This window comes from Anabas testudineus, chromosome 1 (genome assembly GCF_900324465.2).
Source record: "Anabas testudineus chromosome 1, fAnaTes1.2, whole genome shotgun sequence".
Taxonomy (NCBI): Eukaryota; Metazoa; Chordata; class Actinopteri; order Anabantiformes; family Anabantidae; genus Anabas; species Anabas testudineus.
In genome coordinates this window covers 12,456,984-12,477,240 of record NC_046610.1, presented here as the reverse complement: position 1 = coordinate 12,477,240, position 20,257 = coordinate 12,456,984, and the positions used below count along the sequence as shown (strand labels likewise).

Here is a 20,257-nt window from a genome sequence, read left to right as displayed (position 1 = left end):
CTAACAACAATTTCACAACAATCCAGATAATTATTGTTGGTTTTAGCAGAGAGCTGTGTGCTCATTACCACTGTCTGACTCATAAAATAGTAAGAGTGAGTTTATTTCCCTGGAAATTATGGATTATCCCCATTAACCTATATCAATATATGAAGATTTTAGGCCATGTTGGACAGTTTCTACTGTTAGAAAGAACTACAGCACACAATGTAGGATAATATTGCCATCTGGTGGAAATCACACAACATCATAGCAACCTGCAGCAGAGCTACTGTTCAGACCAGGCAGTGCAGGTTTTCTGTGGCAGCCATGTTGGCTCCACAGTTATGACAGCAGAGTACAGTAGGAGACTTTCCTAAAAATAAAATTAAAATATGAATCCACGTGGAACAGAATATGTATGCTAATATATGCTAAATTAATATAATTTATTAATCTATCCCCATAAAGAAATAATATTGTTTTATTTAGTGTTTGTTCTTAAATAATTGTTTATTCATCTTTATTGCCAAAAATTTAATTTCATTACTATATATATATTTTTTTGCTTTCCTGTGCTGTATCAATAAAAAAAAACATAAAACTAAATAAATATAAATATACATCCCACAAAAAGTCCAAGTGGCGATGCTCTCGCTTGTACTTCAATTCCCATGATGCCTCGGGAACTAGCCGTATGCGCGTTGCCTTTGCGCGGCTCTTGCCGTCTTATCTGATTTATAAACTATACGGCTAGGCTAACTAGCGCTGCAAAACAAAGCACAGAGGGAAATCCAGATGATTGTAGCATCAGCTCAAATGCGTTGCCGCTGCTGAACGTAAACTCAGTTTATATTTGGCTTAAAGGAGACGCAACAAAGAGCACAAAATGGTTGTGCTCCAGGCTCGGGCAAATAAGTAGGTTTACTATAGCTTTAAGAATGCGAAACTAGTGTCTGCTTCTTTAAAATTATATAGGTTTATTACTGAATAGATAATTAAGAAAAGTTTTCAATTTCTAATCAATAAACATATGCATTTAATTTGCGACGAACCCAACGCATTCACAGAAAATGCCCCACTGTTGGATAAAGGCCGCTTGCAGTCAAAACGTCTTTGAGCCAGATGTGGTTCGTTTCTCGTCGAATTGCAAGTAACGTTGATCCAGTGCGACTTTTAAGCGGCATTTGAGTTGGGCTGAAGCGTCCTCACGGTGATGGAACCGGCCGGTGACCGAACCGGGGATGTAAATAAAGGTGAAGAGCCGGCGGAGGACAAGGCCGCAGCTCAGACCGCGGCCACCAGTACGACCGTTACGCCGCGCAGGGGGCTCAGGGAGCGTGGCGCGGGTCGCCGAAGGTCCGGCGTCTCCGCCTCATTAACGGACACTAACGGGGCTGCGAGCCCACAGAGCTCGGGACGGGTTTTAAGAGACAGGTCGACGAGGGCAGTACCGGCCTGGCTGAAGGACACCAAGAGCGACGAAGACGACGAGGACGAACCGAGCCCGGACACCGCCGCGAGCAAGCGGAGGAAAGTTTCCAACTCGAAGCGGAAGAAAAATTCGGAATCTGCGGGTTCAGCTGAGCCTGAAGGGGGGGTCGCAGGTGACAGCCTTCAAGGCACAGAGTAAGTTTTAATTTGAACAGTCGCAGCAAACACACAGGTGCATTTACTTACCAATGAGTCTGCGTGTATTTTAATTTAATTTGTCTCAGTAGCACTTTGTCACCATAGCTCGTCCTGTCTGTGCATCTCTGCACGGGGATGGTGGTGAGAAACTTACCTGGCTTCACAGCTTTCACATTTCTTAAACTGCTGCAACTTTTTAAACACGTTGTCTTATTAGAGATGTGATGAATGACAGCCCGTTGCTTGTTTTTCCTTCTTTCTGCAGCTCAGAGGAGCCAAAAAAAGCTGCCACAGATGCTCAAGGTGATTCTTGTCACATTAAAAAAAGAAAAACTCTTACTAAATCTGAAGATTTAAAGTGAATCTAATTGTATCTAAGTGCATTGTTGTGATATTCTGAGCAGAACTGACTGATGTGTGTCCTTGCATCATGTTTGTAATCTCTTGCTCCTGTTCCCTCACTCCAGCTCTTTCCTCCAGACGCCCTCCAGCCCAGAGTCGTGCCAAGCCCCCGTCTGGCAGGCCTGTCCGCGGCTCTGCCAAACCTGTGTGTAAGACCGAACCTGGGATGGAGAATCCAGCTGGTGAGCAACCTGTTGACAATGAGCTGCTATGGTTTAGCGTGCAGGCCTTTAATTAACAAATTAAATCATGTAGACACAGAAGAACTGGAACACCATGCTCACTGTTTCTCTGGAGATTATTTATTATGTAGAAAACATTTGGTAACTTCTCTTTTTATGTATCTATAATTATAGATTGGTTGGGATCTTGGATTTTCAGTCGGATATTTGGTGTGATTTGATTTAAAAGTCAACTCTTATTCTTAATACTTCTGATAGTTCACCTACACAAAATGCAATAAACTCCAATAAAGTGCTTATTTGCCACACTTTTTCTCACTTTACATCAGTTATACAAATGTATAAAGGTTTAAGTGTCTAATAATAATTCAGCTGCCTTTCTCAAACTCTGTCATGCAGCGTCCGAAGGAGAAGTGAATGATAAAGAAAAGTATGAAATGTAAGTATTTTTTGGCTCCATTGGGTAAAACATGTATAAATGTTATTGAATGCTTAAATTTTTTGTATGCTTGTACACATTATTACAAATATAGTGTAACTATCCAGGCATGCTGCAATGATTGCTTTTCTTACAAAGAAAGTAACTGGGACAGTAAGCTTTTTTTGGATTTGGGTGAACTAACCTTTTAAAGGTGTGGTTAGGATTTTAGCTTTTATCTGTTATCTAGAGATCTGTAAGCAGTAATCAGTTGGGTATTTATTTTATCTGATTTTGGGGTAGCGTGATTTTTAAAATTCACCTTAAAACAGAATCCTGCATACTTGGCTTTAACAATAGAGTTGATTCATATTGTATCGTATATTATAAGTAAATATCTCGTTCTGATATTTACGACCCACTGATCTCATTGTTTTTTATTGTCCTACTTGCGTTATGTGTGACTGAGTTTGTTTTTTGTTTTTTTTCTTTCACGTTTTAATGACGGATGTGTTTTACACTTGTTCTGGTTCAGTGAAAAGAAAGAGGAAGAAAGCAAGGATATTGCTGAAACAGTCTTGGATGATGAAGATCCTCCATATCAGGATGACCCCAAAGACCTCAACTACCAGCCACTGAGTCAGAGGTACACTTAATGTCTAGTGCATCACTTGACCCCACACAGAGTGTGAAATCCTGTCTCAAGTGACTTTTTGTTTTGCTTTCAGTGGTGCAGAGGAGGAAGAGGGCCTCAGCAGTGATGAAGATGTTCCTTTTAGGGACGACTTGAACGACCAGAGCTATGACCCGAAGGGTGAAAGGTGTGTGTGAGTGTCTGTGTCTAACGGCAGAGGTTGGGGTTGCACCTCTCTGTGCTTTAGCTTTGTTGTTCTACATGTTAAGACCTGATTAAATATAGGCACCATATTCAATAACTGGATGTTTTCTTATCAGGGATGTTCCTAAACCAAAGCGCAGAGCTACTCCAAGACAGAAGGAGAAGAAAGACAAGGAGAAGCCACCTAAAAAAGAGAAAGAGGTCACTGAGATAAAGACAGAAGGTTCTGACAACTTGGAGAGTGTAGAAGAGGACGTAAAGCTAGAAGAAACTGTGGAGGACCCAGATGGACCTAGAAAGTAAGGATATCAAGAACCATCAAGTAGAAAACAATACCAATAGAACTCTTTCACATTATGTCTGATGATCACAAACTTTGCTCTTTTTAAAACTATTTATTGTACAAACTAACTCATTGTTCTTCCTATGACTATATTATAACAACTTTATTCTAAGTGTAATCTGGTTATAAAGCAAAGTCCTGTGTAAAATGTTATTGGACATTATAAGTAACTCTCTTTATTAGGAGAGGCCGGCGGAAAAAAGATGACAAAACTCCACGGCTGCCAAAGAGAAGGTCTGTACTGGTTCGTCATAATCTGAAGTTAACAATATAATTTCATGCATCATTAATATTTGGTTTCAGGGTTATGACACTACATTGACATTTTGTATGCTCCCTCCCACAGAAAGAAGCCCCCGGTGCAATATGTGCGCTGTGAAATGGAAGGATGTGGGACAGTCCTGGCTCACCCACGTTACCTGCAGGTTTGTCTTTGCTAGCACATATCTTTGACAGTGAAACTTGGCTGCAGACCATTTCAGAGCTGAAATGTTTAAAATAGGAAAAAACAAAACAAAAAGTCACATTTCCCACAGTCAAAATTACTCAATTACATTTCTGTAGTTGATTGTAACTAATTGATTTGTTGTTTAAGCTTTAAACCTAAAATACTTTTTTATATGTTTACATTTTTATGTCTATAAAGTGTTTGTCACCGACATAATTCTTAAAAGAAGGTGTGTGTAGAAGATGTTTATGTGCATGTACTCTCTATAAATGCTATATGTTGTTGTTTGTTATTTGTCAAGGCTGATAACTTGTAAAGTTGGAAAACAATTCTTCCATAAGAAATATTGAAACATAAGCCTTTTATAGAGTGACAGTTTTCAGTCTATCAGGCATTTTAGCTGTTAGGGATAATCTGATGTGCGCTTTCTACCTACTAGCATCATATTAAGTACCAGCACTTGCTCAAGAAGAAATACGTATGTCCTCACCCATCGTGTGGAAGGCTTTTCCGCCTACAGAAGCAGCTTCTGCGTCATGCAAAGCACCATACAGGTACACACACAGTACAGCGCATACATAGGTTTGTTGTATGTGATTCTTTCTTTTTATAATTAACAAATGCATAACACAAGTTTATTTGATTCTTATTTGCTTATAGATCAGAGGGACTACATCTGTGAGTTTTGTGCCCGCGCCTTTAAGAGTTCCCACAACTTGGCTGTGCACCGCATGATCCACACAGGAGAGAAACCCTTACAGTTAGTACTTCCCTTTTAACTGTTTGTTTATTTGCTCTTAAAGTTTAGATATTTACTTATTCTGACAGTTTTTCCATATCAATAACATTTCACTGCGATTTTCTGTTTTTTCCACCAACAGGTGTGAGATCTGTGGCTTTACTTGTCGCCAGAAGGCATCTCTCAACTGGCACATGAAGAAGCACGATGCTGATGCCACGTATCAGTTCTCTTGCTCCATTTGTGGCAAGAAGTTTGAGAAGAAGGACTGTGTGGTGGCCCATAAGGCCAAGAGCCACCCAGAGGTGCTAATTGCTGAGGCATTGGCAGCCAATGCTGGTGCCCTCATCACAACGCCTGCCTCCCTGCTGGAGCTGCCAGGAAACCCCATGCAAGCAGAGGTTACAAACCTAGACATGAGCCAAGTAGGGCATGATGGTCAGGTGGAGCAGCTGAGCCAGGAAGGGCAGCAAGTGGCTCAGGTTTCCCAGTTGGGTCATGTGACCCAGCAAGTGAGTCACCAGGTGGTTTTACTGGGACAAGACCAGAGCCTCCATACCATGCAGGTGCCAGTGACGATTGCACTGTCCCCCATTGACCCCCCTTCACCTGCTGACAACCAGCAGCAGACTCACCTCCAGCTACAGATGCCCGTCCAGTTTGTGCAGGCTGCTCAGCAGCCACAGCAGCCCCAAATCCAACAACTGACCCTCCATTCCAGCTCAGTGGTGACCCAGCACCAGCCCCAGCTCCAGCCTCTTCAGTCCTATTCCCCCCAGGAGCAGAGCCAGGGACAGACGCAAATCCTACAAATGACCTTCCAGTCAGTCAGCCAGTCCCAGACTCACATTCAACAGATCCCTATCTTAGCAAGCCCTCAGCACCTTCAGACCCTGCAGACGACTGCCCCAAGCCCTCCTCTCCTGTCTCCATCCCAACCCCAGTCCCAGGATCCAGCCTCCACAAACGGAGATACATATATTCTGGACAATCAGGTGCTCACATCCTCCTCTCCGTCAGCTAATTCCCTCCAGCACACAGAAGCTGTGAGGGAAGACGGCGTAGTCTGGGAGCAGACGGGACAGGGGGGAGTTCTGGCTGACAGCACTGAGAGACATGTGCAGCAGGCCCTCGTGTAAAACAAACATGGATGATGATGATGATGATGATAACTATATCATCAGAGACCCGGAATACTGTATTACAACGTTTGAGGCAAATGTAGGATCACCAATATATTATGTACTGTTCACTCATAGTCATATTTAGTAGCTTTTTAGAATGTGTGTATCAGGGAAAGATATGTTTGTGTCTGTTTGTTGTTGCCTTTGTACATAACAGTCCTGTGAACTTAACTAGCCTTTTATGTGAGTGTGTGTATTGATGCTGAGGTTTTGTTGCTAAGCTGTTGCTATTATGCAATAATATAGCATACCTCTTAGTAATATATAGCACATAAAATGCCAGGTGTGTGGCATCAATATAGTTCCTACTTGAATAAATCAATTTAATTTATGTAATGAATTAAAAACAGAACACACATTGGAAAGCTCTAGACAGGCCCCAATATGTGTGGGTTTAATGTTTTTTTAGCATTTATTGTCTAGCTCTATAAGAAAACATTTACTTGACGAGGGTTAAATGATAAAATATAACAGAAAACACAAATCACAATATTTAGCTTTCTTTAAAATTTAAATAAATAATAACCCATATCATTTTTCTACTATTCACTAAAATCTGACATCACGGTAGGCAGGCAGATGACCCTATGAACTCCCAGAAATAACAGCAAGCACAGCCACAAAAGATTTAGTCACAGAATAGCTTGTAATGTGTCAAAAGTAAATCAGCACCTGTCTGATTTGTTATATAGGATGTGTGGTAGAGCAAATGTTAAAACTGTTCATTTATATGATGTAAATAAATGTCTTAACGTTTATCCTTAGTGTTTGTTGACTTTTTGAGAATTTAATTTTTGGGGGATGAACCAAAACAGCATACTTGTTTTTTCAGTATAAAGGGAGCAGCTGTAGTTCAGTTGGTGAATCGATCCCCAGCTCCTCCTGTGCACACCAAATGTGTTCATGTGGGGAATAAAGTTGCAATGAACAGACCTGGGTTATTAATTGATCTTACAATGGACAATATTTCAATACAGATACTGTGATAACATATCTCATCCACTACATACTAATGCTTAATGTCTCATAAAACATCCATCAGGACATATTAATCCGCTCTCTGTCTCTGTGCATGGCGTACTGCTTCATAGCTCGTTTGGGAGGGATCAAGGTGTCACTCAGTCCAACTCTCCTCTTCTTCCCTTGCTGCTCTCCTGGCTCTTCCTCCTCTGCTACGGTCTGGGACGCTCCACCACACGAGCTACCTGCGTGGGACTCATCAATCACAGGCGGATGACTGCTGACGGGAGTGGCTGAGGTTTGAAGGTCACTGTCGTGAGCAAACTTGCATTTGATTCCAAACCTGCACCTTCTGTCTTTCCTGTAAGACACACACACCCTTTTACCTCCTATGTGGGAGGGTTTGGCCTGCATTGTGAGGGGAACATGTTTCTGCAAGGCGCTGAGCTTCTGGTCCGCCTGAGCCTTGAATGGGTTGGCAAACACACTGCTGTCAGAGCAGGCATTTAGAGCAGGAGGAGGAAGTTTGTTAGGGGTGAGAGAACCGAGAGAAGGAGGAGGCAGGCTGGGCTGGCAGGCTGCAGGAGGTGCTGGTGTTTGGGAATGGGATGGTGATGAAGCAGGGTCTGGGTCCTGTTCCTCTGGTTCTGACTGACTGCCTGAATCACTGGAAGCAGAACCAGACTCCAGCAAGAAGTTTTTGGTCTTTTTGACAGATGCCACCTCATCAACAGACCTTTGAGATCAAATTTGTGAAATAAAAGAGAGAGAGAGAGAGAAATAGTATAGTTTGCATTAACTTCTGAAACAACCCTGTTATTATTTTTCTGCCATTTGACAAGCAATAACATATAAAAAGTACTGTAAGGCATTCATTTACCCCAGCCCACCGTTGTTTACATCCTCTCCATCGCTGCCAGACTCCGAGGACAGTCCGTAGCCGACCAGAGAGTTCATGTCGGAAGCTAAGCTAGTTAGCTTGGCCTCAGTATTTAAGCGCTTTAATTCGATTCCTGAATGATCACCATTAATCGTACGCAATTTAATTCATTACACACACGCGCGCACATATATATAGTTATAATCCAAATGACAACGAGTAAAACATTTCTAATTAAATGCAATATGCAGTTTCCTTTCCACTAAGGTTAGCTACTGTAATTTAGCCGCTGCTCACTATTGATACTCTACAACCTGCACTGACACCTGCAGCACCGGCGGGGTACTGCACCTTTAAACCATCCACAAACTTCACACTTCATTATAACTTTCACGCACAGAACTTCGTTCATGACACCTCATTAGTCATTACGTTTTTCATTCACCACAATATACGTACTTATCTTTCAGCATTTGTTTATAAGTATGCATTTAAATGATTTAAATATATAGGCTATATTTAGTTGGTGTTCAAATGAGTGAATACATTTCTGCTGCATCTCCTTTTGCACTGTGACTTTTATTTAATTACCTTTCATTTCATTCAGATATGCCTAAACAATTCCCATGCATTTTTCACTAAACACCTGAAAGTTGCAGATAATTGAACCATCATTGGTTTATTCAAAGACAGTGATAAGTCTACATACAGGTAAGAAGTTAAACAATTGACCCTCTGGTCCAGTCATGATAACCTTGGGCAGAGCATGCTCATAACTGTGGAGATGACTGTAAATTTCAAGAGGAACCCCTCTAACAACACCTCCGCTTACCATACATGACAGCACTGAGCTGGCTGTGTAATTCTTCCGCAAATACAAATGCTGCTGCATGTACTTTAAGTAACTTATTACGCTATATAATTTCTCATAACAAATCAACATGCATACTTCTGGGAACACTTGTAGCTCATGTCTGCTCTAAATCAGCATTGCCGCCACATCACAAGTTATAAATTGTTGTGTATATGTTCTGTGACAAAATCCATAATTGTCCAGCGAGGTCACCTGTCATTTATAGCAGCTATATTGCTTTCATATTCCACGTGTCACTTCCTGGCAGACTAAATGTATTCATATCATTAGTTACACCTGTGCTGCTCCTTCTACTAAAACTAAAAAGATCTGTCGTGAAGAAAAGTCTTTATTTACACATTTACCAACTAATTGCAAGCTCATTATCATTGATATTGCCCTGCTATTTACATTGTTTTTAGGAGGAGATGATTTTAGCAATACTGAATAAGTCCTATACTTATAATATATATATTAAAAAACCCAATATTGTCAGCAAAATGGACTTTGGAAAGTTTAGGATGATGTTTTCTAAACTGGTCATAGAAAGCATATAGTGGTACAATATCAAACAGGTGTTTGTACCTTTTGTCATATGGGGGCACATGTGCACATAGTGAAGCAGTTAGAAATCCTCCTGGCTATAGCCCCCTTAAATTTAGACCATCTTTGCTTTGTCACTACCAGTAAGTCAGATAAGCTCCTCATGAATATGAATGAGCTCCTCCTTCCTCCCCTGACATTCCTCCTGCATCAGGTTGCCTAAGGAAAGGCGGAGAGTTGGCCGCCAACTCTGTAACAGAGCCTAAGTAACTAACAGTAAACAGACGAGCTCGGACAAACCGGGAATCTCGTTTTACTGAGACCTCGGAGACCTTCAAGTAAGGCAGCAGAGTGAGTTTTAGAAAAAAGGGGGAAGGCTCAAGCCAACCATGACCGTCGGGATGGTTGGCTTCGGGAAGACGCGCAGAGGTGACTATTAGAGCGCACGGCTCCCAGTGCGCGTTTATTATCTGCTCTGCGCAATCAGCTTGAGGTCCGATGGCACGCAGACACACCAGCCGAATCCCAGGCTCGGATCTGAGCAGGACCACGCCGGAACGGGCTGTTTCTGTAGCCCAGCTGCTGCACCATGAGTGCTCCCTCTTACTGGAACTTTATGTGAGTAGTGGAACTTATTTTTTTCCACTGGCTTCAAGCTGCCAGCAGATCACAGTATGATTTCAGAGCTGAAGACTGACAGAAAAATGTCTGTGTGTGTGTGTGTGTGTGAGGGAGAGAGAGAGAGAAATTTAGGCCAAGGTTAAATGGGAAATTAATAGATTTTCTGTGTGTGTGTGTGTGTGTGTAAGAGAGAGAGAGAGAGAGGAGTGTCCTCTGTGAATGTATGCCTTCAATGTTGTGTGTGTGTGTGCTTGAAAGAGGTGCTTTGACAAAAGTGGGTGTATGTGTGTGAGATAGAGTGGGAGAGAAAGAGCAAGAATGAAGAAAAGGATGTGTGCAAACGCAAGATAAGCAGCAGAGAATGTGTGTGTGTGTGTGTGTGAGTGTGTGTATGTGTGTGTGTGTGTGTGAAAGAAATTATGTTTCACATTATTATGTGTAGGACAGCAGGGGGTAGGAATGCAGAGTAGTGGGGGGTGAACTCAGTTGGAATGACGAGAGGTGGGCGTTTTTCTGGCACGAGCTCCCCAGTGCCTGGGCACAAAGCCTTCATCTTTTTCCACAAGCCTGCATCTCTTTTGCGTCTAGATGTAAGAGCTGCTGGTTATTAAAACCTATTGGTTTCCTGCCAGGTCACTGCCTGCTTCCTTTCACACGTCTCGAAGCAAGGGAGCGGTCTGGGATATATACTTCATTCACCATACTCCCATGATTTCGGGCCCTTCCTCCTCCACCACCACTTCACGTCTTCTTCGGTTTTCTTTCATCCCGACGCAGTTTGTATCAGTTCGTGTTAATATAGCCGAAGGCCTACAGCAGAGATTTTGCAGTGATCTCACCACGACATGATTAAGCATGTCTTAGCCCGTCATACAGAAATTTACACATTTGTGTCTCCTATGTTTTCTGGTTGGCAGTAATTATCTATCAAACAGGATTTAAGTTAGTGTTTGGCACTAAAGTCTCACATGAATCCCATGCAGACTGAATATTGTTCAGGCAGAGCATAATATTTTCCAGACGGGCCTCCTCTTGTCGGTTCGGCTGAGAAAACACTAATTTCTAACATTTGTTTGATGCCTATTAAATCATTTTAGAGCTTACCCTGTTATCATAACTCACAGTGATCCATGAAATATTGTTTCTGGCTGCACTATTGCTTCCTGGGATGTCACAATAAATGCCTGAATCACATTTCCTCTGAAGTCTGAGCAGTAAACATTAACTTCCTCCCTGACTCTTAGAACTTGCAGGTCACATTAGGCCACTCCTGTCATCCGGCTGCTAATTGCATGTGGGATTCAGCATTAACCCCTCGGTAAAATGTAACAAGGAGCCTCTAGAATTCACAAGTCTCTGAAGTACAGGTCTCTTCACAGTCGTGCCTGTGATGGGACCAGACCTTCTTTAACCAGATGAGATGCTCGAGAGCAATGTGTTGTCCTCGCTTGTTGTTAATCATACTTAGATATACATTATGGCTTTTATATGATTAAATCATTCATGCTGGTTTCCTGTCTTATACAGACAATATGATGATATTGTCTCTCCAAAGGTTACAAATTCCACCGTTCAGCATTGAGTAAAGTATGATAACATTTTATTTTGTGCCAGATTTGTGTCAAAAGTGACGTCAATGTGGTTTCTTGATAGAAAACATTCAGACCTCTGCTTATACTCGTCACTTTCCAACTCTTCATTCACCTCCTGTTCACCACAAATGCCTTTTCCGACTCTGACTTCTGCTCTTAATTTTCTCTCTTTGTTTTCTCATTCCCCATCAAGAGAAAGAAGGAGAGTTTCACTGCAGACGTTACAGCGACTGACGGTCGTCTAGTGTCCGTCCCTCCTGCGTCCTCCCAGCTGGACCCCAAGGACAAACTCTGGCGTCTCCACTCTGCTCTGCTACAGTGCCGCAGCTTGCTGGAGAGGGCCGTTACCAAAGAGGAAGAGGAGCTAGGTGGTGGCAAGAAGGGTGAGTATGAAACTCAGAGGAAGATGGTCAAGGAGAGGCTCTCGCTGTTGATAGCCAACACCGGAGAGCTCCTCAAAGCTGTAGACGGCACAGCAGTCCCAACGCCCAACTTGGAGGGTTTGGAGGTAGGTGCTGATCTCATCAGTTATTGTGTTGGCAAAAGAGCTGAATAGAAATGAATTTGTAACCTCTCCCTCTTCTTATTTGTAGTTAGAAGGTCCAACCGTTCTGTTTGAGATCAAGCTCTGGGTTTACCGCATCTTTAAAGAAGTCGAATACTGGAGCAAAACGGCCATCACCACCTTGCAAGACCTGCCCACGGTGAAAGCAAAGGGGCGAGCAAACACAGCACGAGTCAGGAGCACTAGAAGTGCTCGGAGATAAAAATGGAGATGTGAGAAGCGGGTGAAGAGGAATAATGAGAGGTCAGAAAGAGAGAGAGAGAGGAAAGAGGGAGACAGGATGAAAGATTAGAGTGGAGCAAGGTGTTTACAACGTGAGGAACAGGCTGACGTGGAGAGAAAAGAAAGAGATGAGTGATAACAGCCAGTTGAGAAAGAGACACAGATCCACACTGACAATTGGAGATGAGAGGGTTATTTTTAGGTCATGAAGCACCATATTCACTAGCAGAGGGCTCAGACAGAGAGAGACCAGCTCTATTCATCAACACTAATACAAACATTTGTTGGAACAAGTTTATTTTAAGTGCTGGCTGCATGCTGACTTTCTCTTCTTTTCTTTCTCTAATATGTTGGTATTGCAAAACATAATATGATCTTCAATACCAGATTAATAAATTCAGATGTTGCTCCTTTTTTTTTTATTTTATCCACCTGCTAACACCTAACTCGTACTCGTGTTTTCCCTCATGAATTCATTATTCCTTTGATACAGTTGAAATTATTTTTTAAGATATATGCACTGCCAGGCTCTACTACAGCCAGGGGGCTCATTCAGATGGAAATGAGAACATTTGAATTCAAGCCATCTCCAGACTGTGGTTCTGATTTGTGTTGTGTTGAAAACTGTGGCTATAAATCATTCCATATAGATGATTACCAGGCAATATTAAGGAAGGTAAAATATACATGTAACAGCACCCTCTAGGGTTAGAAGGGTGCTATTACATTGAATAATTCCTTTTTTCTTTATTGATTTTCCTCGGTAATTATATTTCTTTTTGTTATGTTTTAGGGCACTTTATAAGTACAATAAATCATGTACAACCATGTCACAAGGTTTAGGAAGCAACAACAACAGGAGTGTTGCAACATCAATAATCCAAACTCATGGGCATATGAATGGGCACATACAAGTCTAGTGGAAATACAAAGCAAATAGAAGAAGTCTGCAAATGTAAATGGTAAAAAACAATGAGAGAATTGGAAATGAGTCAAATTTAAGTATGTTTATTTATTATCGTTTTTGTTGGGTTTTTTTTATGATGAGTGGCTCAGCAAGAGAAAAACAAAAGTCATGTTTTACTGCACCATAGTCAAAATGAACAAAAGGCAGGAAACTGAAAGTGACGATTTGTGAAATGATCCATTATCTACTCATTGGTTGGTTGCATCTTGCCTTGCAATAATCAACATAGAGTTATACTGGATAAGTGGGGATCATCATTTAAAGTAAATTAGTATTAGCCATAGAGTCAGATTGTTTTTAATTGACATATGGAAAAATAGAAGATACTATAACCAGGACTGAATTCTGCCTAGACAAATCTAACCAATAGGATCTATGAAAATGTAACGGGTTGTAACAGGTTTTTATATCCAGTAAAGGGAAGCAAACCAGTGTTATCATTTTTAGGATGAAGGGACCATTAAGGCACAGGTTTTATCTAGATAATATTCGTCTGATTATAAACTGTAGGTTCACTGTGAGTCTAGATACTCCTGGATGATATTTGAATGAGAGGAGATTTGTTTATGCTTATTGATGTTGCTACTGGAAGAAAACGTGAATGTATTTGGTCGTTTCATCATTAATCTCAAGGTGAATTTAAACCTATGAGATGATAAGAGTTACTGTTTTATGTACAAATGTTATTCACTATGAACTAAACTAAAGGATGAATGAAAATAATTAGATGGCACAAATTCATCTTAAATATCTATATTGCCTTGAAGTGCAGTATTTATAATGTGATATACTGTAAAAACAATATAGCTTTTGCAGTTACTCTGATGATTAATCTGCTGGACATTACATAGAGCTTTGTTATTAATGTTGTCAAAGGGATTTTCTGGCTCTGTTCTGTTTTGAATTGATTGATTTGCTGGTCTTTCACCCCAGATTAAGAACAGTAAAAGGTCCAGAAACCCATACCCAATTTTCACAAAAAAAAAAAAAAAAAACATGCAACAAATGCAACACCTGTGTCGCCACAGGTGTTAAAGAAGAAGATGAGACATGAGCCGGAAGTCCAGATTACCATATAATCCTACTTTGAACATGATAAATAGAGGATTAATGGTTTCATCATAAAGAATGTTGCCTATTATTAAGTCTTTTTTTTTAATCTGTGATGGTCATCTAAATGCATGGACTTATTTATCAGCCGTTTCACTGTCCTTGTCATTTATCTTTAGAGTTTATGTTCAAAGCAGCAATTACCCCTGCGCTGCAAGTGTGACTCTATCTGTGCAACAACTGTCTTTCTGGATACACCCTTGGCCCCTGATGAACCGTTAAGAGAAGAGAAAAGGCTAGATTAAATCTTTGGACTGACAATGCTCTGCATTCTCCTCCGTCACTGCAGTCCAAAAGGCTCCTTGGTGTCTCAAATTAAATTTCTCTTTTGCTTGTAGCACCTGTAACATGTTTGAGTTTACCTATCTGTTATGGAGACGCTCCATGTTAACTTTTCTCATACATGACAGATAGAGCAAAGCTTGCTTGATATTTGACATCTGAGATGCAATTAATGATACGTTTAATGATCATTTAATGATTGATTGAATATTATTTGTTCCGAGGGACTGCACACCTTTTATAAATCAGTTGGATGTCTCCTTCTATTTAGTTTAATTCATGACACATAATTTCATCACCATATCTTTACCTTGTGCCGACGTGTGCCGGTTTGAACCGAATAAAGCGGCATCTCACTGATTTCAGTGTGCAGACCCTCTTTGGATTTTGACTTTGGTTATATACACCTCAGCGCCCTCTTTGTTGTTTTTTGTTGAGCACAATGTTCATCACCTTTACACTGATAAAATGTCAGCAAACAAAACATATTTTACAACCTGGAGAAAGTGACATTTTGGCATTTCTGCTGAAAAAAGACCGTAACAAGCAATTGATCATAAACCTTATTTGTCACTTTATTGTGTTTCACCTCTGCGGTGATGTGGAGTGAGACAGGTTACCGCAACATGCTGCTAAACCGTCTTGTTTTAAGTGTGGAAAGACACTTCTCTAGTGTCAGTTTGGACCATGGTCGACCAATTTTACAAAAGTAGCTCATGTAGCTTGCAGAAGTTTTTCTACTAAGTCGAAACTGCTGCTTCAGACTATCCTCTGTGATCAAAGCGCAGCACTGAACCTTTGTTCCCACTCTCTCATGATTGGTGTGCACACTGTTCTCAAAATTGTCATATGTAAGAACACTGTAATCTTGTGTTTGTCTTTACTGGCAGTGTTTTATTCCCGCTTGAGCCACAGTGAAGAAAATGTTACTGAAATATCAGGCTGTTTTCAAACAAGATGTCAACATGTAAAAACTGGCAGAGCATGTACACATGACACATTATTTCATGTCTAAAATGGACTTTAAACAGCAATCTGGCACCAAAGTTTTGTCTTAATTAACATATCGAATACAATAAAGGGCCAGTACGGCAACCAGGATATGTAATGTATCTAATGGGGCAATCTTACAAAAATATAACATTTATTTTAAACCATAAGGTGCATTGTGGATATGAAATCAAAGTAATGTACCATCTTTTATGTTTTTCCTAAACTTTGAAATAATGTAGAAACTTATTTATTATTGATTGGATTTCTGATTGGGTGAAAATAAACTGATAGTTTAAGTTGTTTCTTGATGACTAGGATGTTTAATTGTTGTATGAAATATGTAAACCAATGAAAAATTGTATTTCACATGTTGAGTTTGAGCATTAGTAGTGGGATTGTGTCTGTGTGTGTGTGTGTGTGTGTGTATGTTTAAATGTTAGAAAAGGCAGGATGTGTATTTGAGCAAAAAGGGGTGGGGTGTGTGTTTAAAAGGGTGTGTGTACAGTATTTTTGCACGTATTTGTTTATATGTGTTTATGTATATGCGCGTGTGTGTGTGTGCGCATCTTTTCGTTTTGTATGTGTGGTTGTTGGTGAAGGAGTGGCAGCCAGGATGCCTGTGGAAGAGGGGGGAGGTGTGTGTGTGTGTGTATACTGTATGTGTGCATGTGTGTGTGTGTGTGTGTGTGTGTGTGTGTGTGTGTGTTAGAGAGAGAGTGTGCAGCAAGCAAGAGAGAAAATGTGTGTGTGTGTGTGTGTTACAGGGAGAGAGAAAGAGACTGAGAGAGAAAATGGGTGTGCGTCTGTGTGTGTATGTGTGTGTCTCGGTGTGTGCTTGTGCGCATGTGTCCGTGTGTGCTTGTGCATTTGTGTGCGTGTGGGTGTATGTGTGTGTCTGAGAGAGACAGAGAGATGAAAAAAGAGAAGGGGAGAGAGGGCAGGAAAGAGAGAGAGAGAGAGAGAGAGTGTGTGTGTGTGTATGTGTGAGCGAAACAGAGACAGGGAGGGGAGAGACAGAGTGTGTGTATAGGGTGTGTGTGTGTGTGTGTGTGTGTGTGTCAGTGAATGTGTGTGCAGGCGTGTGTGTTTCTGTGCAAGAAGGGAATGTGTGTATTTGTGTGTGTGTGTGTGTGTGTGAGAGAGTGAATGAGTGAAAGAGAGGGAGGACGTGCGTGTATGTGAGTGAGAGAATGGGGGAGGGGTGTGTGAGGGAGATGCGTGCATGTATGTGTGTGAAAGGAAAGAGAGGGAATGTGTGTGTGTGTGTGTGTGTGTGTGTGTGAGCGCGCCTGCGTAGGAGGGAATGTGTGTGCACTTGTGTGTGTTTGTGTGACTTTGTCTGTGTGTGTGTGTGTATGCTTGTGTGTGATGTGTGTGTCTCTGACAGAGATAGAGGGGGAGGGAGGGAGGGAGGGTGGTGTGAGTGTGTGTGTGTGTGTGTGTGTGTGTGTGTGTGTGTGTGTGTGTGTGTGTGTGGAGAGCTAGGAGCAAGCTCTGCAAATGGTGTGTGTATGTGTTAGTGTGTGTTGCAGCAGCACAATATGTGCCTGTGCTGAATGAAAGGGAAATGAATGCAGTGTGTGTGTGTGTGTCTTTGTGTGTGTGTGTGTGCTGTGGAAAAGGGTGTGTGTGTCCTTTATTGGAACTGTGTGTGTGTGTGCATCTGTGTGTAGTTTGTGTGGACTGTATAATTGTGTGTTGCTGTACATGTGCTCTTGCACGTGCATGTGAATGTTTGTCTTCAGTGAGGATTGTGTAGCTGCGACAGTAAATGTGAGTGCATACGTGTGTGTGTGTGTGTGTGTTTGCATTTGCATGTTAGTGTGTACGTGAATACACACACGCACATTGAGGGTATTGGTGCAGGTGATGAAGTGCTCATGATAGTGTGCACGCACAAACAGAGCAGAATTACAATTAAACCGAACTTATTCACCAGCTCCCACATCTCCATACATTTTCTCTCACGTCCTTCTTCTTCTGTCTTATCTCAGCCAAGCATCGTTTCTAAGCTTCCCGGTGACTGCTACATGTTTTTTTTATCTGGAACTCTTACTTTTACTATTTTGTCAAGCAGCTTGTCTCTTTCACATTTTGCTGTCGGGAAATTTTAAAGCATGTGTGGTGAAAACTGTGCAGCGAACAACAAGGGTCGGCGATTAGGGTCAGCCAAAAGCCGGGTTTTCAGCACTGGGGGTGATCAGATGCAGTTTCTCCGGTTGGTTTGAACTGTATTTTACCACTATAACCATTCAAAAGAAAAATGGTTAATAATTAATAATCAGAGAAATGTGCATATACTCTAGGCCTCAGTGGTGCACTCCCAAACGACACAGAAGGATCAAAAAAAGTAGCAGGGGTCGAGAGGCGCTTACGTCCCAGTTACAAACAATCGAAAGGTAAGAAAATAGTCACATTGAATTGTGTGCAGCAGTTGTCTTTTAATAATTTAATTTAACCACATGCCAGATCTGACAGACATTTGTTGACTCTCAGTAGCTGTTAAAACATGACACTCTGGAACTTGGAGAAACAGCAGCTAGTAGCAGTGATAAGACTAGCACAGACTGCTAGGATGAGCTCTACAGGAACTAAGAGATGAAAGGTGAGTGTATCAAAGCAGGCCTATCAGGCAAAGCACAGGTTTAAAAGTATTGGAAACTCAGAAAGACAAAAACTCAACACTCATTCATCAGATTACATTAGACATGCATCAGATTGTAGAGTGATTGTATTATCAGGTTCCCACAAATTGTGATCTGAAATTCAGCATTCCAGTTTAGATTGGGTGTTTGATTCTTACAGATATGATTCCTTAGGTTTGAATATGGGTTTAACACAGTTGCTCATCTTTACCTGCCATCCTCTGTGCAGGGGAAAAGTCTAACACAGCGCCCCTCTAAAATACAAGCTAGATGCCACAAGTGAGAGAAAGTATCATGCTGCTGTTGAAGGAGATGTGAAGTTCAGAGAAGATAAGTCAGGTGAAGTTGTTTTCTCTTCAGGAGTATTTTCATGGGAAAGAAACAATCAAAGGGAATTTTAATATCATACTGTACATCATAAAGAAAAACTGCGTGGGGAGTTAGCAAGTTAGCAAAATGACTGAGAGTAAAATCTGATGGAGGCCTCTAAAACTGGACTGGAGTCTGAGTAGAAAGACGAGCGAATTAGAAAACCTGGACACACAAGAGAACGGGACACTTCACCAAAATAGGACTTTTCTTTGGTGGGAAATTTGAAAACAACGTTGGACTTCGATGGCTGTTTGTATCAAGAACTTTGTAAGTACAGCTAATTTATTTTTTCACCAGTTCCACATTTAAATACAAATATTGACCATTTACATCAGTGTATCGACCTGTTGATACATTCACTTAGATGTTTTACTTGTATGTAATCTTTTATGGTTTTTTATATTGTGATAGAAATCTTCAACTGGACAACATGTCTTAAAGTCAGCCAGCCTGCAAACACCAAACTACCTAACCAGGAGCAAACATATTTCACCTGATGACATAAATACACTGTACAGTAATTCTCACCCAGTTTGGAAATTAGCCTGGAGACATTTTGATATTCTGCACAAGAACATAACAGATGTGAGTTAAACAGGTCTGTCCCATTGTAGGGTATTACTGCACATAGTAATTAGTTATTTTCTTAACCAGTTTTCAAATAGAAATGATATTTTTAGATTTGAGTTAACAGAAAACAGAATTGTGGTGGTGTGTATGGTGTGATGATTTGTTTTAAAAAAATTATTTTCATTAAAATGTATTCTTTCCTCTACAGCTACATATTGCAATTAAACAAACAAACATTTTGCAAAATAACGTGCAAGTTAGAAGTAATGGAAGTCAGTGTTTCTGTAGTTCACCTTAGTCAGTGATGAGCAAACCTGGCACAGTGTAATGTATGCCATGTGTCAACCAGTGTTTTTCAGAATACAATTCATATTTTCTATAAAAACATATAGAAAATATGTGGGTATATGTTGTATACAAACATATACAAACATATACATAACAAGAAATTAGCAGCAAGGGTCATACAGTGTTTTGCAGAAAACAATAAACTGTAGTATTTTAGGAGAGTACTACCCTACACATATTAATTGCAATTGTTATAAGTAACAAATAATTGGAGTTTCAATTAGATAATAAGGAAATATCTCTATAGAAGAAGTACAAAGGCACTGCATTGTTTATTGATTTAAAAAAAATCTATTTCAGGTTTTATTTATCACATTATCTGGTTCTGGCAAATGTGTCACGTTCAGGCATCCTAACATCAATTGAGAGAACTGAGCAATAGCAGATTGTAAAAAATTTCAGATTGGAGACTGACCAACAGATTGTTTTATGGTGCCCCCTTACTCAGATTTTAAAGGTAGATCATTTTAGCTCCAAACTGACTGATCATGATCATTATGTTTCTACATAATAATAAACAAATTACTAATAATATATTACTTAATGTCAAGATGTCCTATTTTTGTCAC

General features: G+C 40.7%; 3 protein-coding genes across 3 annotated transcripts; 2 read left to right on the top strand and 1 right to left on the bottom strand.

Annotated features, from left to right (window-relative positions):
* Positions 1–730: 730 nt before the first annotated feature.
* Positions 731–6,923, top strand: si:ch211-113e8.10 (E3 ubiquitin-protein ligase ZFP91). The gene is made up of 12 exons (XM_026360400.1): positions 731–1,608; positions 1,877–1,914; positions 2,079–2,195; positions 2,595–2,634; positions 3,149–3,259; positions 3,342–3,434; positions 3,568–3,750; positions 3,978–4,028; positions 4,141–4,219; positions 4,682–4,796; positions 4,903–5,002; positions 5,124–6,923. The coding sequence occupies exons 1-12, from the start codon at positions 1,196–1,198 to the stop codon at positions 6,118–6,120; spliced, it is 2,337 nt and encodes a 778-aa protein (XP_026216185.1). The 5' UTR covers positions 731–1,195; the 3' UTR covers positions 6,121–6,923.
* Positions 6,924–7,055: 132 nt separating this feature from the next.
* si:ch211-113e8.11 lies at positions 7,056–8,340 on the bottom strand. Its single transcript, XM_026360401.1, has 2 exons — positions 8,006–8,340; positions 7,056–7,861 (listed from the first exon to the last, which is right to left on the bottom strand). Exons 1-2 carry the CDS (start codon positions 8,080–8,082, stop codon positions 7,204–7,206), a joined length of 735 nt encoding a protein of 244 aa, XP_026216186.1. The 5' UTR covers positions 8,083–8,340; the 3' UTR covers positions 7,056–7,203.
* Positions 8,341–9,609: 1,269 nt separating this feature from the next.
* Positions 9,610–16,061, top strand: cntf (ciliary neurotrophic factor). Its single transcript, XM_026360388.1, has 3 exons — positions 9,610–10,019; positions 11,808–12,122; positions 12,208–16,061. Exons 1-3 carry the CDS (start codon positions 9,900–9,902, stop codon positions 12,379–12,381), a joined length of 609 nt encoding a protein of 202 aa, XP_026216173.1. The 5' UTR covers positions 9,610–9,899; the 3' UTR covers positions 12,382–16,061.
* Positions 16,062–20,257: the final 4,196 nt, after the last annotated feature.

What these genes read in the sequence shown, in the direction of transcription:
- si:ch211-113e8.10 (XM_026360400.1), top strand. Translation starts at nt 1,196, where the DNA reads ATGGAACCGGCCGGTGACCGAACCGGGGATGTAAATAAAGGTGAAGAG. An exon ending in GACAGCCTTCAAGGCACAGA is followed by an intron (nt 1,609 to 1,876) that starts GTAAGTTTTAAT and finishes TTCTTTCTGCAG; the next exon opens with CTCAGAGGAGCCAAAAAAAG. An exon ending in TACCAGCCACTGAGTCAGAG is followed by an intron (nt 3,260 to 3,341) that starts GTACACTTAATG and finishes TTTTGCTTTCAG; the next exon opens with TGGTGCAGAGGAGGAAGAGG.
- si:ch211-113e8.11 (XM_026360401.1), bottom strand. Translation starts at nt 8,082, where the DNA reads ATGAACTCTCTGGTCGGCTACGGACTGTCCTCGGAGTCTGGCAGCGAT. An exon ending in GTAAACAACGGTGGGCTGGG is followed by an intron (nt 7,862 to 8,005) that starts GTAAATGAATGC and finishes TTGATCTCAAAG; the next exon opens with GTCTGTTGATGAGGTGGCAT.
- cntf (XM_026360388.1), top strand. Translation starts at nt 9,900, where the DNA reads ATGGCACGCAGACACACCAGCCGAATCCCAGGCTCGGATCTGAGCAGG. An exon ending in CCCTCTTACTGGAACTTTAT is followed by an intron (nt 10,020 to 11,807) that starts GTGAGTAGTGGA and finishes TTCCCCATCAAG; the next exon opens with AGAAAGAAGGAGAGTTTCAC. An exon ending in CCAACTTGGAGGGTTTGGAG is followed by an intron (nt 12,123 to 12,207) that starts GTAGGTGCTGAT and finishes TCTTATTTGTAG; the next exon opens with TTAGAAGGTCCAACCGTTCT.